This window comes from Bacidia gigantensis, assembly GCF_019456465.1.
Source record: "Bacidia gigantensis strain McMullin 20006 chromosome Unknown contig_244, whole genome shotgun sequence".
Lineage (NCBI taxonomy): Eukaryota > Fungi > Ascomycota > Lecanoromycetes > Lecanorales > Ramalinaceae > Bacidia > Bacidia gigantensis.
The window spans coordinates 1,119,669-1,137,094 of NW_025408600.1; the positions used below are offsets into that span (position 1 = coordinate 1,119,669).

Sequence of the window (17,426 nt, forward strand, 5' to 3'; positions counted from 1 at the left end):
TTCGGGGCCTTACCCTTCTCTCCTCAATTGTGAACAAGCTGTGGCAAATATTTCACAGATACATAAAATTCAAGAATGCCCCATTGCCTTTTGCGCTCTTCCATGTTCCACATAGGGGTCTGCTTTTGACTTTTCTCTACCTAATTTGCTCAGGTCTGAGATAATACGGACATCATCTCATTTCGAGCACAATAGGATGAACGTGCTAACTACACCACCGCCGAATACATCGATACTGTCAAACAACGTTTCCAGAGGTCCTCATCGTCAGTCAAAGGAGCTAAAGCTTATATTTAACTTTCCATTCCGAGTGAAACACAATTCTTGCTGATGATTACTAATTCTTTGATCATGAACATCATTCAAACCAGATTGGTCATTCACAGCGGCTGGTTAGGCACAGCGCGGTCAAAAGTAAGCAGCCGCGTCCAACATCAATGATACAATCGGAACGCTCAGTCCGACGACCGATCTTCGCGTCCTCAGAAAGCGTGTCATGGCCCCCACGAGGCCTGCCAACGTAAGAAGCATCCGGGCGAAGCTTCCGTCGCAGTAATCGTCGGAGGCTCGGTTGCTGTAATCACCGACAACCTGGGCGCGTCTTGCATCACTATCAAAGAGGAACCCACTAACGCGCAAAACTTATCATAGACGGACAACACAGCGGTCCTCCACTTGCTTCAGCGTTTACGGACAGAGTGCAGAGTCAGTGTTGGCATGGTAATTGGTAGCCTCATCACGGAGATACGTAGCGCACACGCAGGCACTCTTGTGTGGAGACTCACAGCCCAGGGTAAAGGCGAGGCCCATGAGGCAGTATTGACCATTGCAGCGCTGATTCCGAGAATCCAGTGCGCCTGAGATGGTCATGGTGTTGGAGTCTGCTTGTGGGTGAGAGAGCGGAGCAAAAAGCAGGAAGATCGATAGCAAGAGTATGTCCGAGAAGAATATCAGCATAATCATAGAGAGCTGAGGCAAACTTGTTGACTTTCTTGAGGTCTCAGTGACAGGCAATGATGCTGAAGAGCTAAGCTGATATGTAGGGGTCTTCTGGAAGGGACAGGAGATGCTGATCACGATGAGAGAAATAGCAGGTGCGTGTAATTTTCCCATGACCTGATTTACTAGTCCGACACAGATATGGTTGAATCGAAATTTCCGTATTAGGGATTGTTTATCTGGTGACGCTGATGAGCCAATCACGTGGGCTTCTTACCAAAAGGCGTATGCAGCAAGAACATCGAGCCTCATCAGTCGGTACCCAACCACCTAAAGCCTTATGGTGGGTTCAAATCACATGACGACTGGAAAAGATCAGGCGCTCGCCATGCTCACAAAGAAATGTTCGACATCATCATTGGTCCCCATAACCCCCAATACTTTGAATCCCTTGACCTCAACAATAGAATCCTCCTTAAAACCATGCTCTTCGACCCACGCAGACCGAACGCCTCACCGCCAACGTTATGGAATATGTGGCTCTGCAGCAGTGCAGCAAGCGTCCAATGACTTCCAGATAATAGATTCGAAGTACACAAGAATGACGCGACAATGAATGTTGGCTTTCCTGTCCTATCTACGCTTTGGTGTTGGCAAGTTTCTTCTTCTTCCTCCTTCGTGCCTCTAGACACAGGCCTAAGCCAAATATCGCAATAGCAATAATCGGGCCAAGAATGGTGAATATCTGTGCCACGGTGCTAAGCCCAGCCCAGCCACTCGATCGGCTGGAAGAGGTAGGTGAGGAAGGGACAGAACTGGATGTCGTAGTGCTGGTAGATGCCGTCGTCGAAGACGAGGGAGCTGCCGCATTACCACTACCTTTACCCATTAATCAGTCAACGGCAAAGACATCTCCAACGAGGCGAAGATTGACTGACCAGTACTCGACGACACCGCGGTACTCAGCGACGAGCCCGTCGTCGACACAATCCCAAGACTACAGTAAGCAGCGAACACGCTCGCTGCCTGTGTTGCTTCGGGCCTGGGGGAAGCGGAGCAGCTATTCAGAACATTCGTCGAGATCTGATCAGAGTATTCTCGACTGGCGGCTTCTGCTCCACAGAAGCATTTCGGTGGAGATCCGCCAGGGCACTCGGGGCTGGTGGAGTCATCGATGACAGCGACGGCGACGTTCTGGGCGCAGGACGCGAGGGAGGAGAAGCCTGGAGCTTGGGAGATGGCTGTTATTTGCTGTGCGAGGATGGTGTGGGTGTGGAAAGCTAAAGTAAGAAGGAGAGAGGGAAGGGTGGGGAGGAGATGCATTTTCTGGTGAATGGAGGAGGGTCGAGAAGCATTTTCTTGAACCTTAAGTCAAGAAGGATGATGATGCATTCATGAGGCTGAGCTTTTGCGAGAGCTTGTTTATCATGGGCTATATTGATTTGGCGTTCAAAACGGGCATCGGACAGGAACAGGGAGGGACCAGGCATCAGTTGAGGAGGAGGCCGCTCGAAAGACCATGCTAAGCCTTTCTTTCCAGCCATTCAAATCCCAAGACCACCCTCCTTCATTCACCAAAATGACACAAGGCTGAACAGTGTTACCGTACACAGAAAGGCGTGCAATTTTTGCGACGCCCCAAATCCGAGAGATGAGTAATAGTAATAATGGATCCGAGCAAACGCTAGCACACTAATGCCAATTGTAGGCCGTCACGAGACCTATGGTCGTCGGATGGCCCTCCAACAAGGGCATCTGCGAATGAATTGTACAAGCATGATTCTGCCCAAGGAACGTAGACCTCATCGTTTTGTGCGAAGGTGTGTCTTCTTGCGGGTCGGCGATGCCAAGCACGAGGCCTCTCCGAAATGGGGAACAAATGGGATTGAGATGAGAAAAGGGGGCAGCTAGGTGTCTCTGATTGGTCGATACCGCTGTGCTCTGCTAATGAAGGGGATGACGTGTCGTCGTTTAATTTCTCGCCGAGGCCAGCCCATCCATCAATAACGTATATCAGAATCAATTACTATTTGAGCTCTGCTATCTCATAAGTGCAGACCAGAAAACGCTTATCTTTCAGTGGCGACAAGGCCGCTAGAAAACGATGAGGTATTTGATAAGGGGCAGGAAGGACGATGATGAATGATAAGAGGTGGTAAATTGACGAAAGATGCCGTAGCGTAGATTGCAACGCCGCAAAGCTTATAATTCCAACTTTCCATGTACAATGTATACATACAGATACATATACAGGTATGTACGACACCTGAATCCAAGAATCCAAGAATCCAAAGAAAAGGTTCGGGCAAGTGACAGCGGCATCTTAACCCAACAACGTCTGTACAAGCCTTACAAAACCTTATATGACCCTCCACAACACTGTGCACTGAATCATGCACCAACACGTGAGAGATTCTCTCGCTCTGCTTGTCTTCGGCTTGTTTCCTTTGGTCAAGTAGTCATGACAGACTGTAGCATCCTGAACAGGCTTTCGCATGGAGGGGGTAACCGTTGGCCTCCATTCTGCCATATACTCGTTCTTCTCCGGCGACGAAGGCACGGACGAGACTTCTTCGCCTTGCCACGCGTGGACAAAACCTGTTCATCCCAGATGCTCGTAGATCTATCCTTCGTCGATGCTATCCCATCAACGACGTGAAATGTCCGCCTCATGTGGGGCAACCCAACATGGCCGTTCGCAGAGCTTCTCGCGCACTTTCACAAAGTCTCTTAGATCCGGTGTTGTCATCTTGGCGGAGGAGCATAACTCATAGCCCCAGTGGGACTGACATACGCGCCAGCCACAGGCCCGGCATGCTGCCTCGTCAGCGTTTCCCGTTCTTTGACTTCCCTCTCATTCTGCGCGACAACGCAACAGCATAGACACAAGCCCTTGACGCAATCGCTCCCAAACGATCCTTCGATATTGTACATCTTGCGTATCCTCGTGCGGTGTATGGCGGAGAGGAAGCCTTGTATCCCACACGCCACCGCAAAGAGCGTGCAGCTCCCGTTGCAGCTTTCGTACCCCAGCATATCCGTCGCATCTTTCTTCTCCGCTTTCCTGCTCAACCTGTACATTGTTCGTCCGTAGACCATACAGGGGCAGAAGAGACCCAAGCAACATATTGTATCTGGCTCACAGAGGCCATGTTTCCAATGCGGATCGACACTCGCGTTTGGGTGTGAGACTTGGCCCGGCCGATGGTTTTCTGGGCTGACGTTGGGCCCCTGGAGGGAGTGCGGGTTGTATGTGTCTGCGCGATCAATGCCAAATTTGGGCGGTGGAGGTGATGCTGCGGCGGGTTTCATGGTATTTTCTCGAGGGTTTTCTCGAGGTTTGACAGGTAGAGGACCTGGAGATACAGGAGGGTCTGGAGGGGGTATTGCTATATGTTGAGTTTGCGGAGCTTGCTGTGCTTGAAGCAGGGGCGGAGGCTGCTGAGGTTGCCGAGTGGGCGCTGCAGGCTCTGCGACAGGGGCATTGTAGGCTGGATGTGATTCCGGAGGAGGGGCTGGAGTGTGCGATTTTTCGGTCGGCAGAGGCGTAGGAGAGAGCTGATCGTATCCTGGAGGGCTACGACTGGCGGTTGCGGCGGAGATGGGGGATTCATCGATGACGGAGTTCGTAGGACTCGAGAAGGGCAGGAAGACGGATCGTTGCATCTCCACAGGTGTTTCCTGATACGAATATCGCGCTTTTGGTTGATTGCCCATGTTTGTAGTCTGTAGACGAGGAGTATTGTTTGACGGGTGATTACGTGGCCGAGGGGAGCTCGCTGGCTGCGGCGGATTTGAAGCCATATGGTTCGCGACCCAACGGTTTCCCCACTCTCGTAGATTTTCTGATGTAAGATATGTTCCTCAACGTCCTAGGTATGTTTCCGGTGGCATATGCATGCGACTCGGGACGTTTCGTGTGCTCAAGCCACGCGGTTCGCAATCACAGTAATACGAGGTGTACAGGATGCGCAACTCTGCTTCGTCCCTGAAATGCTATCGACTGTTGATATAGCAGTAGCAGCAGTAGCAGTCGCTCCTGAGGTGAGGCATGGCGTCAGCAGTAGCAAGGTGAGTTGCCCTCGGTGGCGCAACAGATCGGAGGGCCTTACGGCGTAAGGGACATGGTGATAGCTGCTTGGGCGGCTGAAGAGGATCCTGCTCTTTGATTCGCCCTGTTGTCGGACTCCAGCACATCTCATTAGCGCGTGATGAATTAGCGCCTGGTGCCTGAGGGAAGAAACGAATCGGCGGTGGTCAGGATTGCATGCTAGTCTAATCTGGGACTAGCAGATGTGCCCACGTTCTGTCCCGCCAAGCTGCCACCCTCCCACCCCATACTCGATTTCATGCTTCTCGGGTCCTCGATCTCCACACGCAGGATCACATCAAAAATAGCATACGGAGTCAACTAGTGACAATGCGGAGAACATGGGTTTTGTTGACGATCCATATGTCTTTCAAGTGGCTTTCAACACTGATCCTGTAATGCCGATACCAGGCTTCAAAGATATGGCATCACCTGGCTTGTTAGAACCTCGTTTGTATGTCGGATTAGCGCTAGTCAGAATCGAATTCGTCGTCGCGAACAGCATTTTTCTCAAGCCTGCATGGAGAAAGTTCCTCGATAGCCGCACTACGCCTGCTGTAGGCACGCTTTGGCATTGCCAAGTCGAGGTCACCCAGACGGTGACGTTACCCTTTCAGGAAGGTGGGAGTCCTTCCTAAAAGGACCCCCATCCCTTGGCTTCAGCTGGTGCTGACTTCGCTAATAATGCAGCCTTGTCGCTAGCCTGGTGAGGGAAGTCCTAGGGCCCAGTCCAACCTGGTCAACTCTAAGGCAGCACGCTAAGTCGTACTTACGAAGGACGGCCGTATCGTCCTTCGATGCTGGGGTAGTGCTAAAAAGCCCAAGACTGCCTGCGTACTAGGCCTTTGGGGCCTCTCTGATGTCACAATCCCGGGACACTGTACTATGGCCCGCACAGTCTCTCTTGGAAGACTTTAAAAAAAGCCTCAGCCCAAAGGGATGATCCGTACCCGAAGGCTTCCAATTGGGTTGAATGATGCCTACGCAGCCTTGTGAGGATAAGAGTCCGCCGCTATGAGTATTCCGGGACCGCAGTGCTTGAATGCATTATCCAATCACTGCCGCACGTCATGACGACAGGGTTCGTCTGAGAGCAAGATCACCCGAATGTTGCCTTGACTCCTCAGAACTTTGTGTTAGACGAAAGACGAAGGACCACGAGGTTGTAGTCCTTCAAGCTGCCATGTTTTTAGAAATGAAATGAGAGTCCTGGATTTTAATTTTGACCTCACCAATGCTTAAGCATATTCTGTATTTCAAGTAGTCTATGAGAGAACACCATTTGCTACAACATCTTACTGTCGATGCTATCAATATGACAAGTGATTTCGGCCAAGAGAGTCTTGAACTGCCTTGCGCGTCAGTAGGCAGCAGCACATATCCTCAGAGGCTCAGCTGATATCACCACCAGACTGGTAGCTTACGCTGATTCCAGGCTCCTGGAAAAGCCATACGCTTGTCTTCCACAGGACGCCTGCTTGGTGGCATTCCTTCACTGGGCTGCCAAGTCATGTCGGAAGAAAGCAGAGGACTCTGATCTGGCACAAGAAATCCAGTGTCCTTTACTGTGGTGCAGGGAGAAACATGATGAACCTGAATCTATGTTAAACCACTTGCCCGTGTGCCCCGCGCTAGATCATGGTTTCTACTGGTGTCCTGACTGCGCAAGACCTGAGCGATTTATGCCGGAGTTTCAGAGGAGGAGTCGTCCAACCAGCATGATACAGTCCAAAGACTCGAGGTTGAAGCGTGCGGTGACTTTCTTCAAGCATCTTGGTCGCAGTGATTCTGCTGGCCGGCGCCGGGCAAAATCATGTGCTGGTTCTATACTGGAGGACTCTGATAACTTGCCTTCGCTAGGAATACCTCAATTCCTAGAGGCTCGAAAGAGTAGACGCCGGCAAGTGGCGGTCTCAACAGATCCAGAGGTTGTCCCCGTGGTACCTTCTACATCCTCAGGCCAAAATACACACAATCACTTCTTGCGCGATCTTGATATTGCGGGCGTAGATGATCTGCGAAAGACGCTCTATACATTCTATGAAGGTAAATCCTTTCCTTCTATTGCAGATTGCTTTCTAATCCAAGCACAGAAGATATACCATTAAGCGGTGTTGCGGACTGCCCAAGCAACCTGGCTCCGGATGAGCTATCTAATTCTGAAGGAGTCCCAATATGTGAATTAGACGATCCCAATAATGGCACGATGGTCGAACTTCCTGCTATCAATACGACACAATTACAGAAGTGTGAGGATATGCTAGTAGACTTCAAGCTTGTCTCGCCACTGTCACCGCCTTACTCTCCAACCTCAGTTGCCTCGGGAATGGCCTCAAGTACAACTAAAATACAAATCGAGCATCCTGCTTCGGGCACCACCAAGCCATCAGATTCATTTTCGAAAGCTTCAATGCCGTTCAGCAGTCCTGATGCAAAGACCAGCGCAACTCATAGCCCAACGAACCTCCCTGATGTACGCGCTTCTTCCACTAGAGACCAAGGAGTATTGGTTCCAGAGGCAGGACTTCCTACTATCCCTTATTCTATTCCTGATCATCTTAGTCGGCCCACAGGGCATAGGAGCTTCACGATGCTAGAAGACAGCAGCTTTGAGTCCACAGAGGCTCAGGTCGAAGAGCTTTGTCTCTTAGTTTTCGCTCTGAGTAATGAGTGGATGGAGAGAATGAACCAGTCCTCTGACTCTAGTACACGCCTGATGACATTTTCTGCACCTGAGTTATTCAAGAGAGGCGTTTGTTCGCTTCAGGCACTGTTCAGGGACATTCTACCGGACAATTTTACAGACGTTCTTGCACTACTACTCGTCGCCTGTGCTGCCTCGTATGCTTTACATCAGAACGATGACCTGTACGACTGGAAAGCATTCTTTGTTGATGCTTTCCGGTGGCAGCACGTTCTGCAGAGCGAAAGCGAAAAATGTAACCTCAAACAAGCATTGGAGTGTCTGGCCTGCTGCGACGAGTTTCAGAATAGCCTTACAATTCATTCAACGTCTTACATGACTGGCCAAAATGCAGTCGACGATAAGAATTGTATTTTAGAAGAGACCGACAACTCGTCGCAAGAAGCGACGGTCAGTTCTGGGGCTTTTGGAAAAGGGCACAGGAGGCTCCATCCACGGGAAGCTTTACAGGCATTACGAGAAGGTGCAGTCACCATGAGCTGTGTAACCTTCCTCGACGGTACGGATGCAAGATGTTTCGTTTCCCGTAATTTGTTGACAAGTTATAGGCCTTGCATATACACGAATTTCGGAACGCAATAGTGCTCTCCTGCCAGGTCATTTTGCTTGGTATGCGCGGCAAAAAGAGAGCAACGTTCAGGATCTAGTGGACCATCTGATCCGACCTCTTCAGTCTGCGAAGGGCATCGAGGCGCTCTTCGACATTATATTAGATGCGGAATTCCAGATACACATGGGCTTACTACGCGATCCACGAGAAGTCGAAGTGGCGCTTTTATACGCAGGCAAAGTAAGTACAGAATCTTTGCTGAATCGTTTATCAGCTGACAATCTTAGTTATACTCAAAAACATCTCAGTTCTACGAGAGATTCCAGGCTGTTGTCAGCCTGTATTGCAATTGGGCAATGCAGCAGGTAGACTCCAATTGGCGATCTCCATACTACGTGGCACATCTGGACAACGTACTTGCCATCGCCTTGGAGATAGAAACCCGCCAGCAAAACAATCTTGATATGCCTGCCGTGAATTGTTGGCCGAATGCGAGCGTTCTCGAGCTCACGCAACAAAAGAGTCCCATGACCGGTAACAGTCATGTCTCGTCAGCATCACATCGAAACTACCAAAGCTCGACTGGCACTCCTCTGACGGCCACCAGTGGAAGTACCACTATATCATCTATCTTCAGCACCTGTGATAGTGCAGGCACAACATCAACTAGGATGTCACAAGCCTCGTCCACGTCCTCCAGGATCACAGTGCTTCCAATCTCAGATGATGGCATCAGCAAGTGCCCTGAATGCTCGGCCACATTCACCGGAAGCTTTTCAAATCGCCGGTCGAATTTACGAAGACACATGCGAACGTCGTTGAAACACAGCGGAAAGGAAGGGCATAGGTGCCCCGAACCAGAATGTGGCCTTTCGTTCAGCCGATCGGACAACCTGAATATGCATGTCCAAAGGGCACATTCAAGCGTCGAGCCTTGCAGAGAGCCAGGCTCCGCTAAGAGGAGAAGAGCGACAGACGTCTAGTCTCGTTGGCCAATGGCTACAAGTCTCGAGTAGTCCCTGGTCAACGACAGCCATACCAGGCTGATGTCTTCGGACTGAGGACCATCGGATACTGTTCCGCGGACGGAGACTGCCACTGGAAAGTAACCGCGAATACATAACAGGCGAGTTCCCAAACGCGGGAACTACACACAGGCCTCATTGATTCAGCAAGACAGACCACGAGAGCCTGGATGGGGCGCAATCCTTGTCCGAGATGTACAACATTATCAATGGTCATTATTTTGAAGGTGTGGAATGCGCTGTACCAATCAGGCTACGGAATCTATGCTAGGAAGACACCGAGTCGAATATATATAGCATTTTGGAAGGGATTTAATGGAGACGCTTCTAAATGAAGGAGATCTTAACTAAATGTCCACGTCATACCTAAGCCCATCAGCAAGTAGGTGTCTTTCGTGAATGACACAAAGGGCTGACTGTCATATATTCCGGGGCCCCGCCTTTGGGAATGTTTAGGTAAGAAGTTGGGGTTGCGGGATGAAAGCTGCTGCGGCGTGACGTCGCCTCGGCATCGGCCTTGGCGTGGGGTAGAGACTTGCCCTTTCAAGCCTTCCTACATTTTCCGACCAGCATCGACCCTGTGCCTCTCTCCTTTTGACCACCTTCGACCTGTACCTTCTGTCCTTCACTTCCCATCTTTCATTAAACAATCTTTTGGCCTCTTTCCCACCTGTTGTGACTTCGATGTCCAGCTGCTATACCACCAACTCCCCACGAACTGTATCACAGCCCAAACGCTAGGCTTTGGCGCGCCATTCGCAATATTATCCTCTACAGCCCGAAACGCTCGGACGATCCGCGCCTCTGACGCTCCTACGAGACCACCAGAATAATCAGGTGTCTCGCCCGCGACTCTCCATTACCACATCTTGTGACCCTCCGAAACCTCCCGACTCAGCCTCGCCGCGTTGGCTGACGGCCATAGACCAGCGCACAAGCGCCTGGGACGAACATTCATACATTGTGTTGATAGAGAAGAATCGGGCCCTACCTTGGGCCCCTGGTATGGCTCATGATATTCAAAGTGGAGTGGACAGCCGCAGTCAGTTCGCTGCGTCGCACCCCGCAAAGGACCAGGCACCGAGCATCTACGAGACAAATGGGTATCTCACGGAGGCAGAGCAGGCAACAACCACGGAGGAAATCGGACCAAACCTTGGACGTGGCTTATGCAGACCTGTGAAAAAATATTCCGGCGCGGATCTACACAGGCTCTCCCAAGCCATGGGAGGAGATTATGCAAGCACTCCGCCTATTGATGTGCCGCGGCCAAAAGACCGAGACGTGGGGCAGCGATATGACAACAGTCATTTGAAGAGCGGAACACATGATGCTGAGCATGGGGCAATGTCGTTGGAAGACTATATGCGGAACAGGAGACCGTCTATATCATTCAGTCCAGAGGTTGTACTGGATTCTGGCCACCATCGTGCCTTGGAAGAACCAATACGCAGCTCGCTATCAGCCGCGAAACCTATCGATAAGCTTGCATTGAAAGAACAGGAGAGATATCCCACGCGACCTTTCTCGCTGTACAGAACCCAAAGCGAGGCCGACATCACTGACTACGACTCTGAGACCGGCGAACCTTTAAGGCGACCATCCCAATTCGATATTGAAGCACAAGAATCGTTGTCTTCTCCGCTTAAGGTCAACAGCAACCTCACGTTACCACTCCCACCCACCGCCGACTTCGATCAGGCGGCTTCCTTGACTTCAGATCTCACCGCATCTCCAATACTCGAAGAAGCACAGACGCCTCCAGACAACATGGAGATCCTTCAATCGCCAATATCAATCTTCCCGCCTTTCGCCTTGCCTACATCTTACGAAGATTCCAGCGCGTGGCCCAAACCCTACCGGCAGATTTCTGGCTCGAAAGCCAGAGGGATCTTTTTGGAAAGAACAAATAGTATGCGACAAGCGCGGAGACAGAGTACACGGCGATCGACCTCCTCATCTATGTCCCCAGCATCAACATTTCTCTCAAGATTTGCGCGGGAAGAAGAGTTACCAGAACCAGACAGCGAAGGACAAGAGGTCCGTGACTACGTTCTCGGCAAGCAAATCGGCTTTGGCGGCTTCAGCGTTGTGAAAGAGGCATTCACCATCGAAGGTGACGAAAAAATAGTGCGGGCAGCAAAGATAGTACGGAAGCAACTCCCAGGAAAAGAGGAAGCGGAGAACGACCGCCTCCAAGCAGAGTTTGATCATGAGGTGCAGATATGGCGTTGTATGGGTCACCGCAACATCCTTCCTCTTCTCGAGGTCACTGACACCGACTTCGCGACCTTTTGCTTCACCAAATTAAACACGGGGGGCTCACTGTACGACAAGATCCGCGTCAACAGGCAAGGCCTAGATCGAGACCTGGCGCGAAGGTACGCATTCCAGCTAGCCTCAGCCGTCAGATATCTCCACGAAGACGTCAGGATCGTCCATCGAGATATCAAGCTCGAGAACTGCCTCATCGACATTTCGGATCCTGATGCTGCGCGTGACGGTGGCAATCTCCTCCTCTGTGACTTCGGCCTGGCAGAATTCGTCGCCAACGACATGCGCAGTAATTCCCCCGACCCCTTCAACCGGCGCCAGAGCACCCATGCCCTCCCTTCGCAGCCAAGCAGTCCATCAGACGCAGCCGTCTCGGTCGCTGGAAGCCTTCAGTATGCCTCACCCGAGCTGATCATGAGCCCTGCGGGTCTGCTCAGCCCGTGCGTCGATATTTGGGCATTTGGTGTAGCGGTCTTCGCCATGCTGGTCGGTGATCTGCCCTTCCAGCACACGTTTCAGCCGAGAGTGCAGATGATGATCCTGGCGGGTGAATGGGACTGTGAGGCGCTAGCGAAGGCACAAGGAGTGGCAGGCTACGAAGAAGAGACGGTGGAGTTCGTACAATGCTGCTTGGACATGAGCAGCGACAACAGGTGGACAATTGGGGAGGTCCTCTCAAGCCGGTGGATGAGAGGGATGCAGGAGTTACTGGAGGAGAAGGAAGGGTTCTTCAAGCTTTGAGATCTTTTTGGCGTGGCGATCGTGAGCGGGTCTTTGTACTGGGTGGTGTTCTGCAAATACCTCAACTGTATCGTTTTGAAGCGCTAGGATACCCCGTCTTTGGACATGACGATATGGTCTGTATGTTGTGTATGATTATTGGTGGGATGGCAGGGCCGCGCTTTTGACTGGAGCGTGTACTTTGATATGTGATGACATAATTTATGCTGGGGTCTAATTCACATTTGAATGCTCACTTGGCTATATTAGCTCTTCAAACCTTGCTATTATAATGCTGGAAACCAGATACACTGTAGTATCAAGCATTCAATCTTTGCACACTCAAGCTCAAAGCTTCTCCCTCGCAGCACCCCCTTCTTCTCCACTTTCTAGATCAAGCCGACACCCGGTATTTCAATGTCTGGGCACCTTGGCTTACCACAGCCAAGCAACATTACGTACCTATCATAGTCGCTAGGGATCTAGAGCTGCTGGGCGTGCAATGGGCGGCCAATGATGCGATCTCATATAAGCTCGCACCTAATCTTAGCGTCTTGGCGAAAGAAAACGGTTCCCTCGGCGGGATCGCTCGTGAATTTATCTTTTATCGAAAAGTGTGCCCCACTCCCTGAAGTTTCTTCTCTCTTTATAATTCTCCTATCATTGGGACGGGCATATACCGGGTATGCAGTCGACTTTAGAGCCCTCAATCTCCGTAGTACAAGCTCATTCGCCCTCTCTTCCTCCCGGGGCAATTCCTGGATCCTCCACAACCCCCACTACACGGTCACGGTGACACGCTGGGTCAGTTGACTCGTCGTCAACACATTCCTTTGAACCTTTCATACAGCACTAGAAGTCCCCAATTGATTATCTGCCTCGGGGGCACTTTTCAATCCATCACGGCGACTTCCCATCAAATCTGTGCGCGCAGCGGTGAAGGATTCATTTCCTCCACTCGCTACGCCGATCGCGCTTGACCGCCACCTCAATTGAGGTATCACAGGAGCTTGAAGCCTACTACAATCAAAACATAAAAAAAGAAAACCGATATACACACAAGCGCTCCCAGCCCCCACCAACCCGTTCCTCCCCGCCAATATGTGGGATCAGCTTTCAGTCAACAAGCCCCACTATGCCTACCTCATTCTTGGGGGCTTCACGTCCCTCTTCATGTTGGTCTCCCTCTTCGTCAAAGAGAAAATGTACATTGGCGAAGCCACCGTGGCGACCCTCGTTGGCGTCATCTTCGGGCCCCATGCCGCCAACATCTTCGACCCCTCCACATGGGGCAACGTGGATCAGATCACGCTCGAATGCTCGCGGGTGGTTCTCGTCGTACAATGTTTCGCCGTTGGGGTCGAATTGCCAAAAGCGTATATGGAGAGGCATTGGCGGTCGGTCGTGTTCTTGCTCGTGCCGGTGATGACCTATGGATGGCTGGCGACGAGTTTGTTTATTTGGTGGCTGATTGAGCCGTTGACGTGGCTGGAGAGTCTGATGATTGCGGCGTGTGTGACTGCGACGGACCCGGTGCTTGCGAGTTCGGTGGTTGGGAAAGGGAAGTTCGCGAAGAGGGTGCCGAAGCATTTGAGAGATGTGCTATCGGCGGAGTCAGGGTGTAATGATGGTATGGCTTTCCCCTTCATTTATCTGAGCTACTATTTGATTCATTATCGTCCGGACGCGGGAAAAGTTGCTCAGCACTGGTTGTGCAATACCGTGCTTTACGAGTGCATTTGGGGTGCGACGTATGGGGTCTTGATTGGGTATGCGGGCAGGCATGCGATCAAGTGGGCAGACCGGCATAATCTAGTCGATAGGGAGAGCTTCTTGGTATTCTACTTCGTATTGGCCCTGTTTTGTGCTGGTACCGGTGCTACTCTAGGAACAGATGATCTGCTCGTGGGCTTTGCTGCTGGAGTCGGATTCAGTAATGACGGATGGTTTACGCAAAAGACCGAGGAATCGCACGTGTCGAACGTCATCGATTTGTTACTCAACTTGGCATATTTCGTCTACCTGGGGTCGATTATTCCTTGGGCGCAGTATAATAATGCCATCTTAGGAATAACCCCGTGGCGACTCGTTTGTATCGCACTCCTGGTGATCTTTTTCCGCCGCATACCCATAATGCTGGCACTTAAACCAATCATACCAGATGTCAAAACCTGGCGAGAGGCGCTTTTTGCTGGACATTTCGGTCCAATCGGCGTCGGTGCCATTTTTGCTTGTTTACTGGCCAGGGCTGAGCTTTCCACCGACGGCACAGATCCACTTCCAATCAATGAACTGCCTACTGATCCTCACGCTCACAATTATGCTGTCATACAACTCATCTGGCCGATAACGACGTTTTTGGTTATGACTTCTATTTTAGTACACGGCTCTTCTATCGCAGTCTTTACTCTTGGGAAGCGCATCAATCAATTTACATTGACAATGTCCTATACACAAGCCAACGAAGAAGGTCCAACCTGGATGAACAGATTACCACGTATGGCCTCTACTGCAAAAAGCTCTGCATCCAAGAATAAAGATGACTACAGCGCGGCCTCATCTACTGAGAAACTGGATCCGCCTGAATATCCACCTGGAACCTTGCCCCCCATAGGTCTTCCCAATAATTTTCTTCGACGTCAAAAGGAAGAAGATACGCCCCTCGAAAAGCCTCGAAACCAGAGACGAAAGTCCAAATGGGACGCAGGTATGGGGCCTGGTGGACCGATCAGCCAGTCTGCAATCACGCCACAGCGACGACAGGAAACGCTCGGTCCTGAGGATAGCGTCTCTGATACACTTAACGAGAAAGAAAGCAGTCCTTCAGGTAGTGAAGATAAGAGCGAGCCAGATCAGCTAGAGATGGAGGAGAAGCAAGAGCAAAAAGACAAGATGGCTCGGCAAGAATCGCACGAGGTGCAAGAGCCTGAATTGGAGGTCTATGAGGAAGACAATGAGATGATAGTCGAAGATGAAGAGGGCAACGTAGTGGGCGTGCACAAGATCACTAGCAAATCTGATGCAGAAAAACAAGCGTATCTCGCGGAAGATGAGAAGAAGGTGCGGGACGATCGTAGCGGCCAGTTTGCCAAAGGCAAATTTCATCCACACGAGAGAGATGAAGGCAGTGATATAGAAGAGCAGATCGAAGAGAGTGTAGGGTGGAAGAAGCTGTCGAAGAAGTTAGGTGCGTGGGACGGCTTCAAGAAAGCGAAGAAAGAGGAGGGCGAAGTTGCCAAGCCCCAGGAACCACCTCAGCCAGAACGAAAGCAGGCGCAAGCGGCTCATGCGTACCAATTTGGCCAGACACTTATTGTCGAAGACGAAGACGGAGAGGTCATCAGGAAGATCGATCTCCGAGATCGAGCTAAACAGAACAATCGCGCTGGGCTTAGAGGCGGCGTCCAAGACGGGCCCCATCACTTCGACACAGCTCCTATGCGCCAAGGTCTTCGCAAAATGAGCGAATGGGCAGGAATGGGCCGCTCACGAGCCGGAGACGGCGGTGTTGACGCTTCACAAGCCGGCGAAGTCAGCAAAGCGAAGAAGCCTAAAGCTGACGAGGATCCTAACGAGGATCGCATCCGCTTTACGGTTGGCACAGGAGGGCGCCGCATGAGCAAACAAGAATTTGTTGAGCAGCTTCAACAGCTAGACCCCAAAACTCGGCGACAAGTGGTTGAACAATCTGACGCTCCTCGCGAGGTCAAAGACGAAGTCCAGGCTGATGCAGCGCATGAAGCTCGCGGTGGTGAGAGCGCGATGCGTCCACGCTCTGGATCGAGGAAACAAAGCACTCCGCTTATCACTCCGTCCAAGCCATTAGTCCCAGTACCTGAGCAGCCCATGGACGAGGATGGGGAGCCAATGCCAATAATCCACCGCATTGACACAGCGATTGACCCCAACGCCAATACAAGCAAAGAAAGTGTCGCAGCACCCTCTACCATAGGAGAAGAAGTCCCCACCCACGACGTCAGCCAGACCATCAAACGCCGCACAGCTCACATCGAGGAAACAGCAGCCGAAAGACGGCGCAGACTAGCTTCGCAAGACCGGGATGAGGACTCCGAAGACGACGGCACAGAGCGCGTGCCTCCCTTCATGCAAGGCAGAGGAAGATCGTCATCTGGCAAGAGCATTACTGGAGGAAGTGGTGGTGGGGGCGAAACAGCCGCTGAGAGACGAAGACGAATCGCGGCGCTTGCGGGCGCCGAAAGTAGCGACAGTGAAGATGATGGAGGCGAGAGGGAGCCGCAGCGCACAGGGCATAAGCCGGTCGCGGAGCCGAGTCGGATACGGTTTGCGGAGCAAGGAGGTGCGGGGTCGACGTCGCAGGGACGGAGTGTGCAGTGGGGCGAGGCAGTCAGGGGTGGGGACAAGGGAAAAGAGGGGGGAAGAAGAGGTGGTGATGAGGTAGTGGGGAGGGAAGGAGGTTTACGGTTGTGCATCTGGTGGGCTGTTGAATCTGTTATTATGGTTTGGGTGGGATAGTTTTTTTGCATTGCCAGCTACCTTTCGACAAGGTTTATATGAGAGATTGAGGTACCTTACATAGACTGAGGAGGTGTACAGAACGCTGGCTTCAAAGCCTATATGACGAACTACATTGACATTAGTCTATATATGTAGTCTGAAATCAATTTCCCCCATCTCCTCTCGCCCTAGTTAGTTCCAGATCTTGGTAGATCTCAGATCGATGACGCTAGCGGCCCGCCCAAAGCCCTTAGCGCGGGATGACGATTCGCCACTCAGCTCAACGGCATTACGTCCACCTCGTATCGCGGCCTTCCTCCACCCCCTTCATCAACTTCCCTTCCCTTCCGCTTCTCACCCGGACAGAGCAGTACGACTTCTCCCCCCTGCATTACGTTTTGGGAAAGAAAGAACGGTCAATGGCTCAATAGTCGTGATGGCGCATCAACAGTCGACGAACGAATACGGCGATGAGCGCACGCCGCTGCTGCAACACTCGTCGCATCGGGACGAGGATCAGGATCATCCACATCAAAATCTTGGTGATCACCGAGGGGGCAGGGCTGGGGCTGGGGCTGGGGCTGGGGCTGGGGCTGGGGGTGGGGATGGGAATGGGAAGGTAGAGATCGTGGATTTTGAGGAGGGAGA

General features: G+C 51.6%; 4 protein-coding genes across 4 annotated transcripts; 3 read left to right on the plus strand and 1 right to left on the minus strand.

Annotated features, from left to right (window-relative positions):
* Nucleotides 1-3,764: 3,764 nt before the first annotated feature.
* On the minus strand, nt 3,765-4,656 carry KY384_005007 (uncharacterized protein; the record flags this gene model as incomplete). The annotated part of the gene is made up of 2 exons (XM_044813509.1): nt 3,765-3,958; nt 4,083-4,656. 2 exons carry the CDS (start codon nt 4,654-4,656, stop codon nt 3,765-3,767), a joined length of 768 nt encoding a protein of 255 aa, XP_044669787.1.
* A 2,579-nt stretch (nt 4,657-7,235) lies between these two features.
* On the plus strand, nt 7,236-9,579 carry KY384_005008 (uncharacterized protein; the record flags this gene model as incomplete). The annotated part of the gene is made up of 4 exons (XM_044813510.1): nt 7,236-8,232; nt 8,282-8,523; nt 8,571-8,990; nt 9,460-9,579. The coding sequence occupies 4 exons, from the start codon at nt 7,236-7,238 to the stop codon at nt 9,577-9,579; spliced, it is 1,779 nt and encodes a 592-aa protein (XP_044669788.1).
* A 413-nt stretch (nt 9,580-9,992) lies between these two features.
* Nucleotides 9,993-12,323, plus strand: KY384_005009 (uncharacterized protein; the record flags this gene model as incomplete). Its single annotated transcript, XM_044813511.1, has 2 exons — nt 9,993-10,028; nt 10,086-12,323. 2 exons carry the CDS (start codon nt 9,993-9,995, stop codon nt 12,321-12,323), a joined length of 2,274 nt encoding a protein of 757 aa, XP_044669789.1.
* A 1,080-nt stretch (nt 12,324-13,403) lies between these two features.
* KY384_005010 (uncharacterized protein) lies at nt 13,404-16,796 on the plus strand (the record flags this gene model as incomplete). Its single annotated transcript, XM_044813512.1, has 1 exon — nt 13,404-16,796. The coding sequence occupies one exon, from the start codon at nt 13,404-13,406 to the stop codon at nt 16,794-16,796; it is 3,393 nt and encodes a 1,130-aa protein (XP_044669790.1).
* Nucleotides 16,797-17,426: the final 630 nt, after the last annotated feature.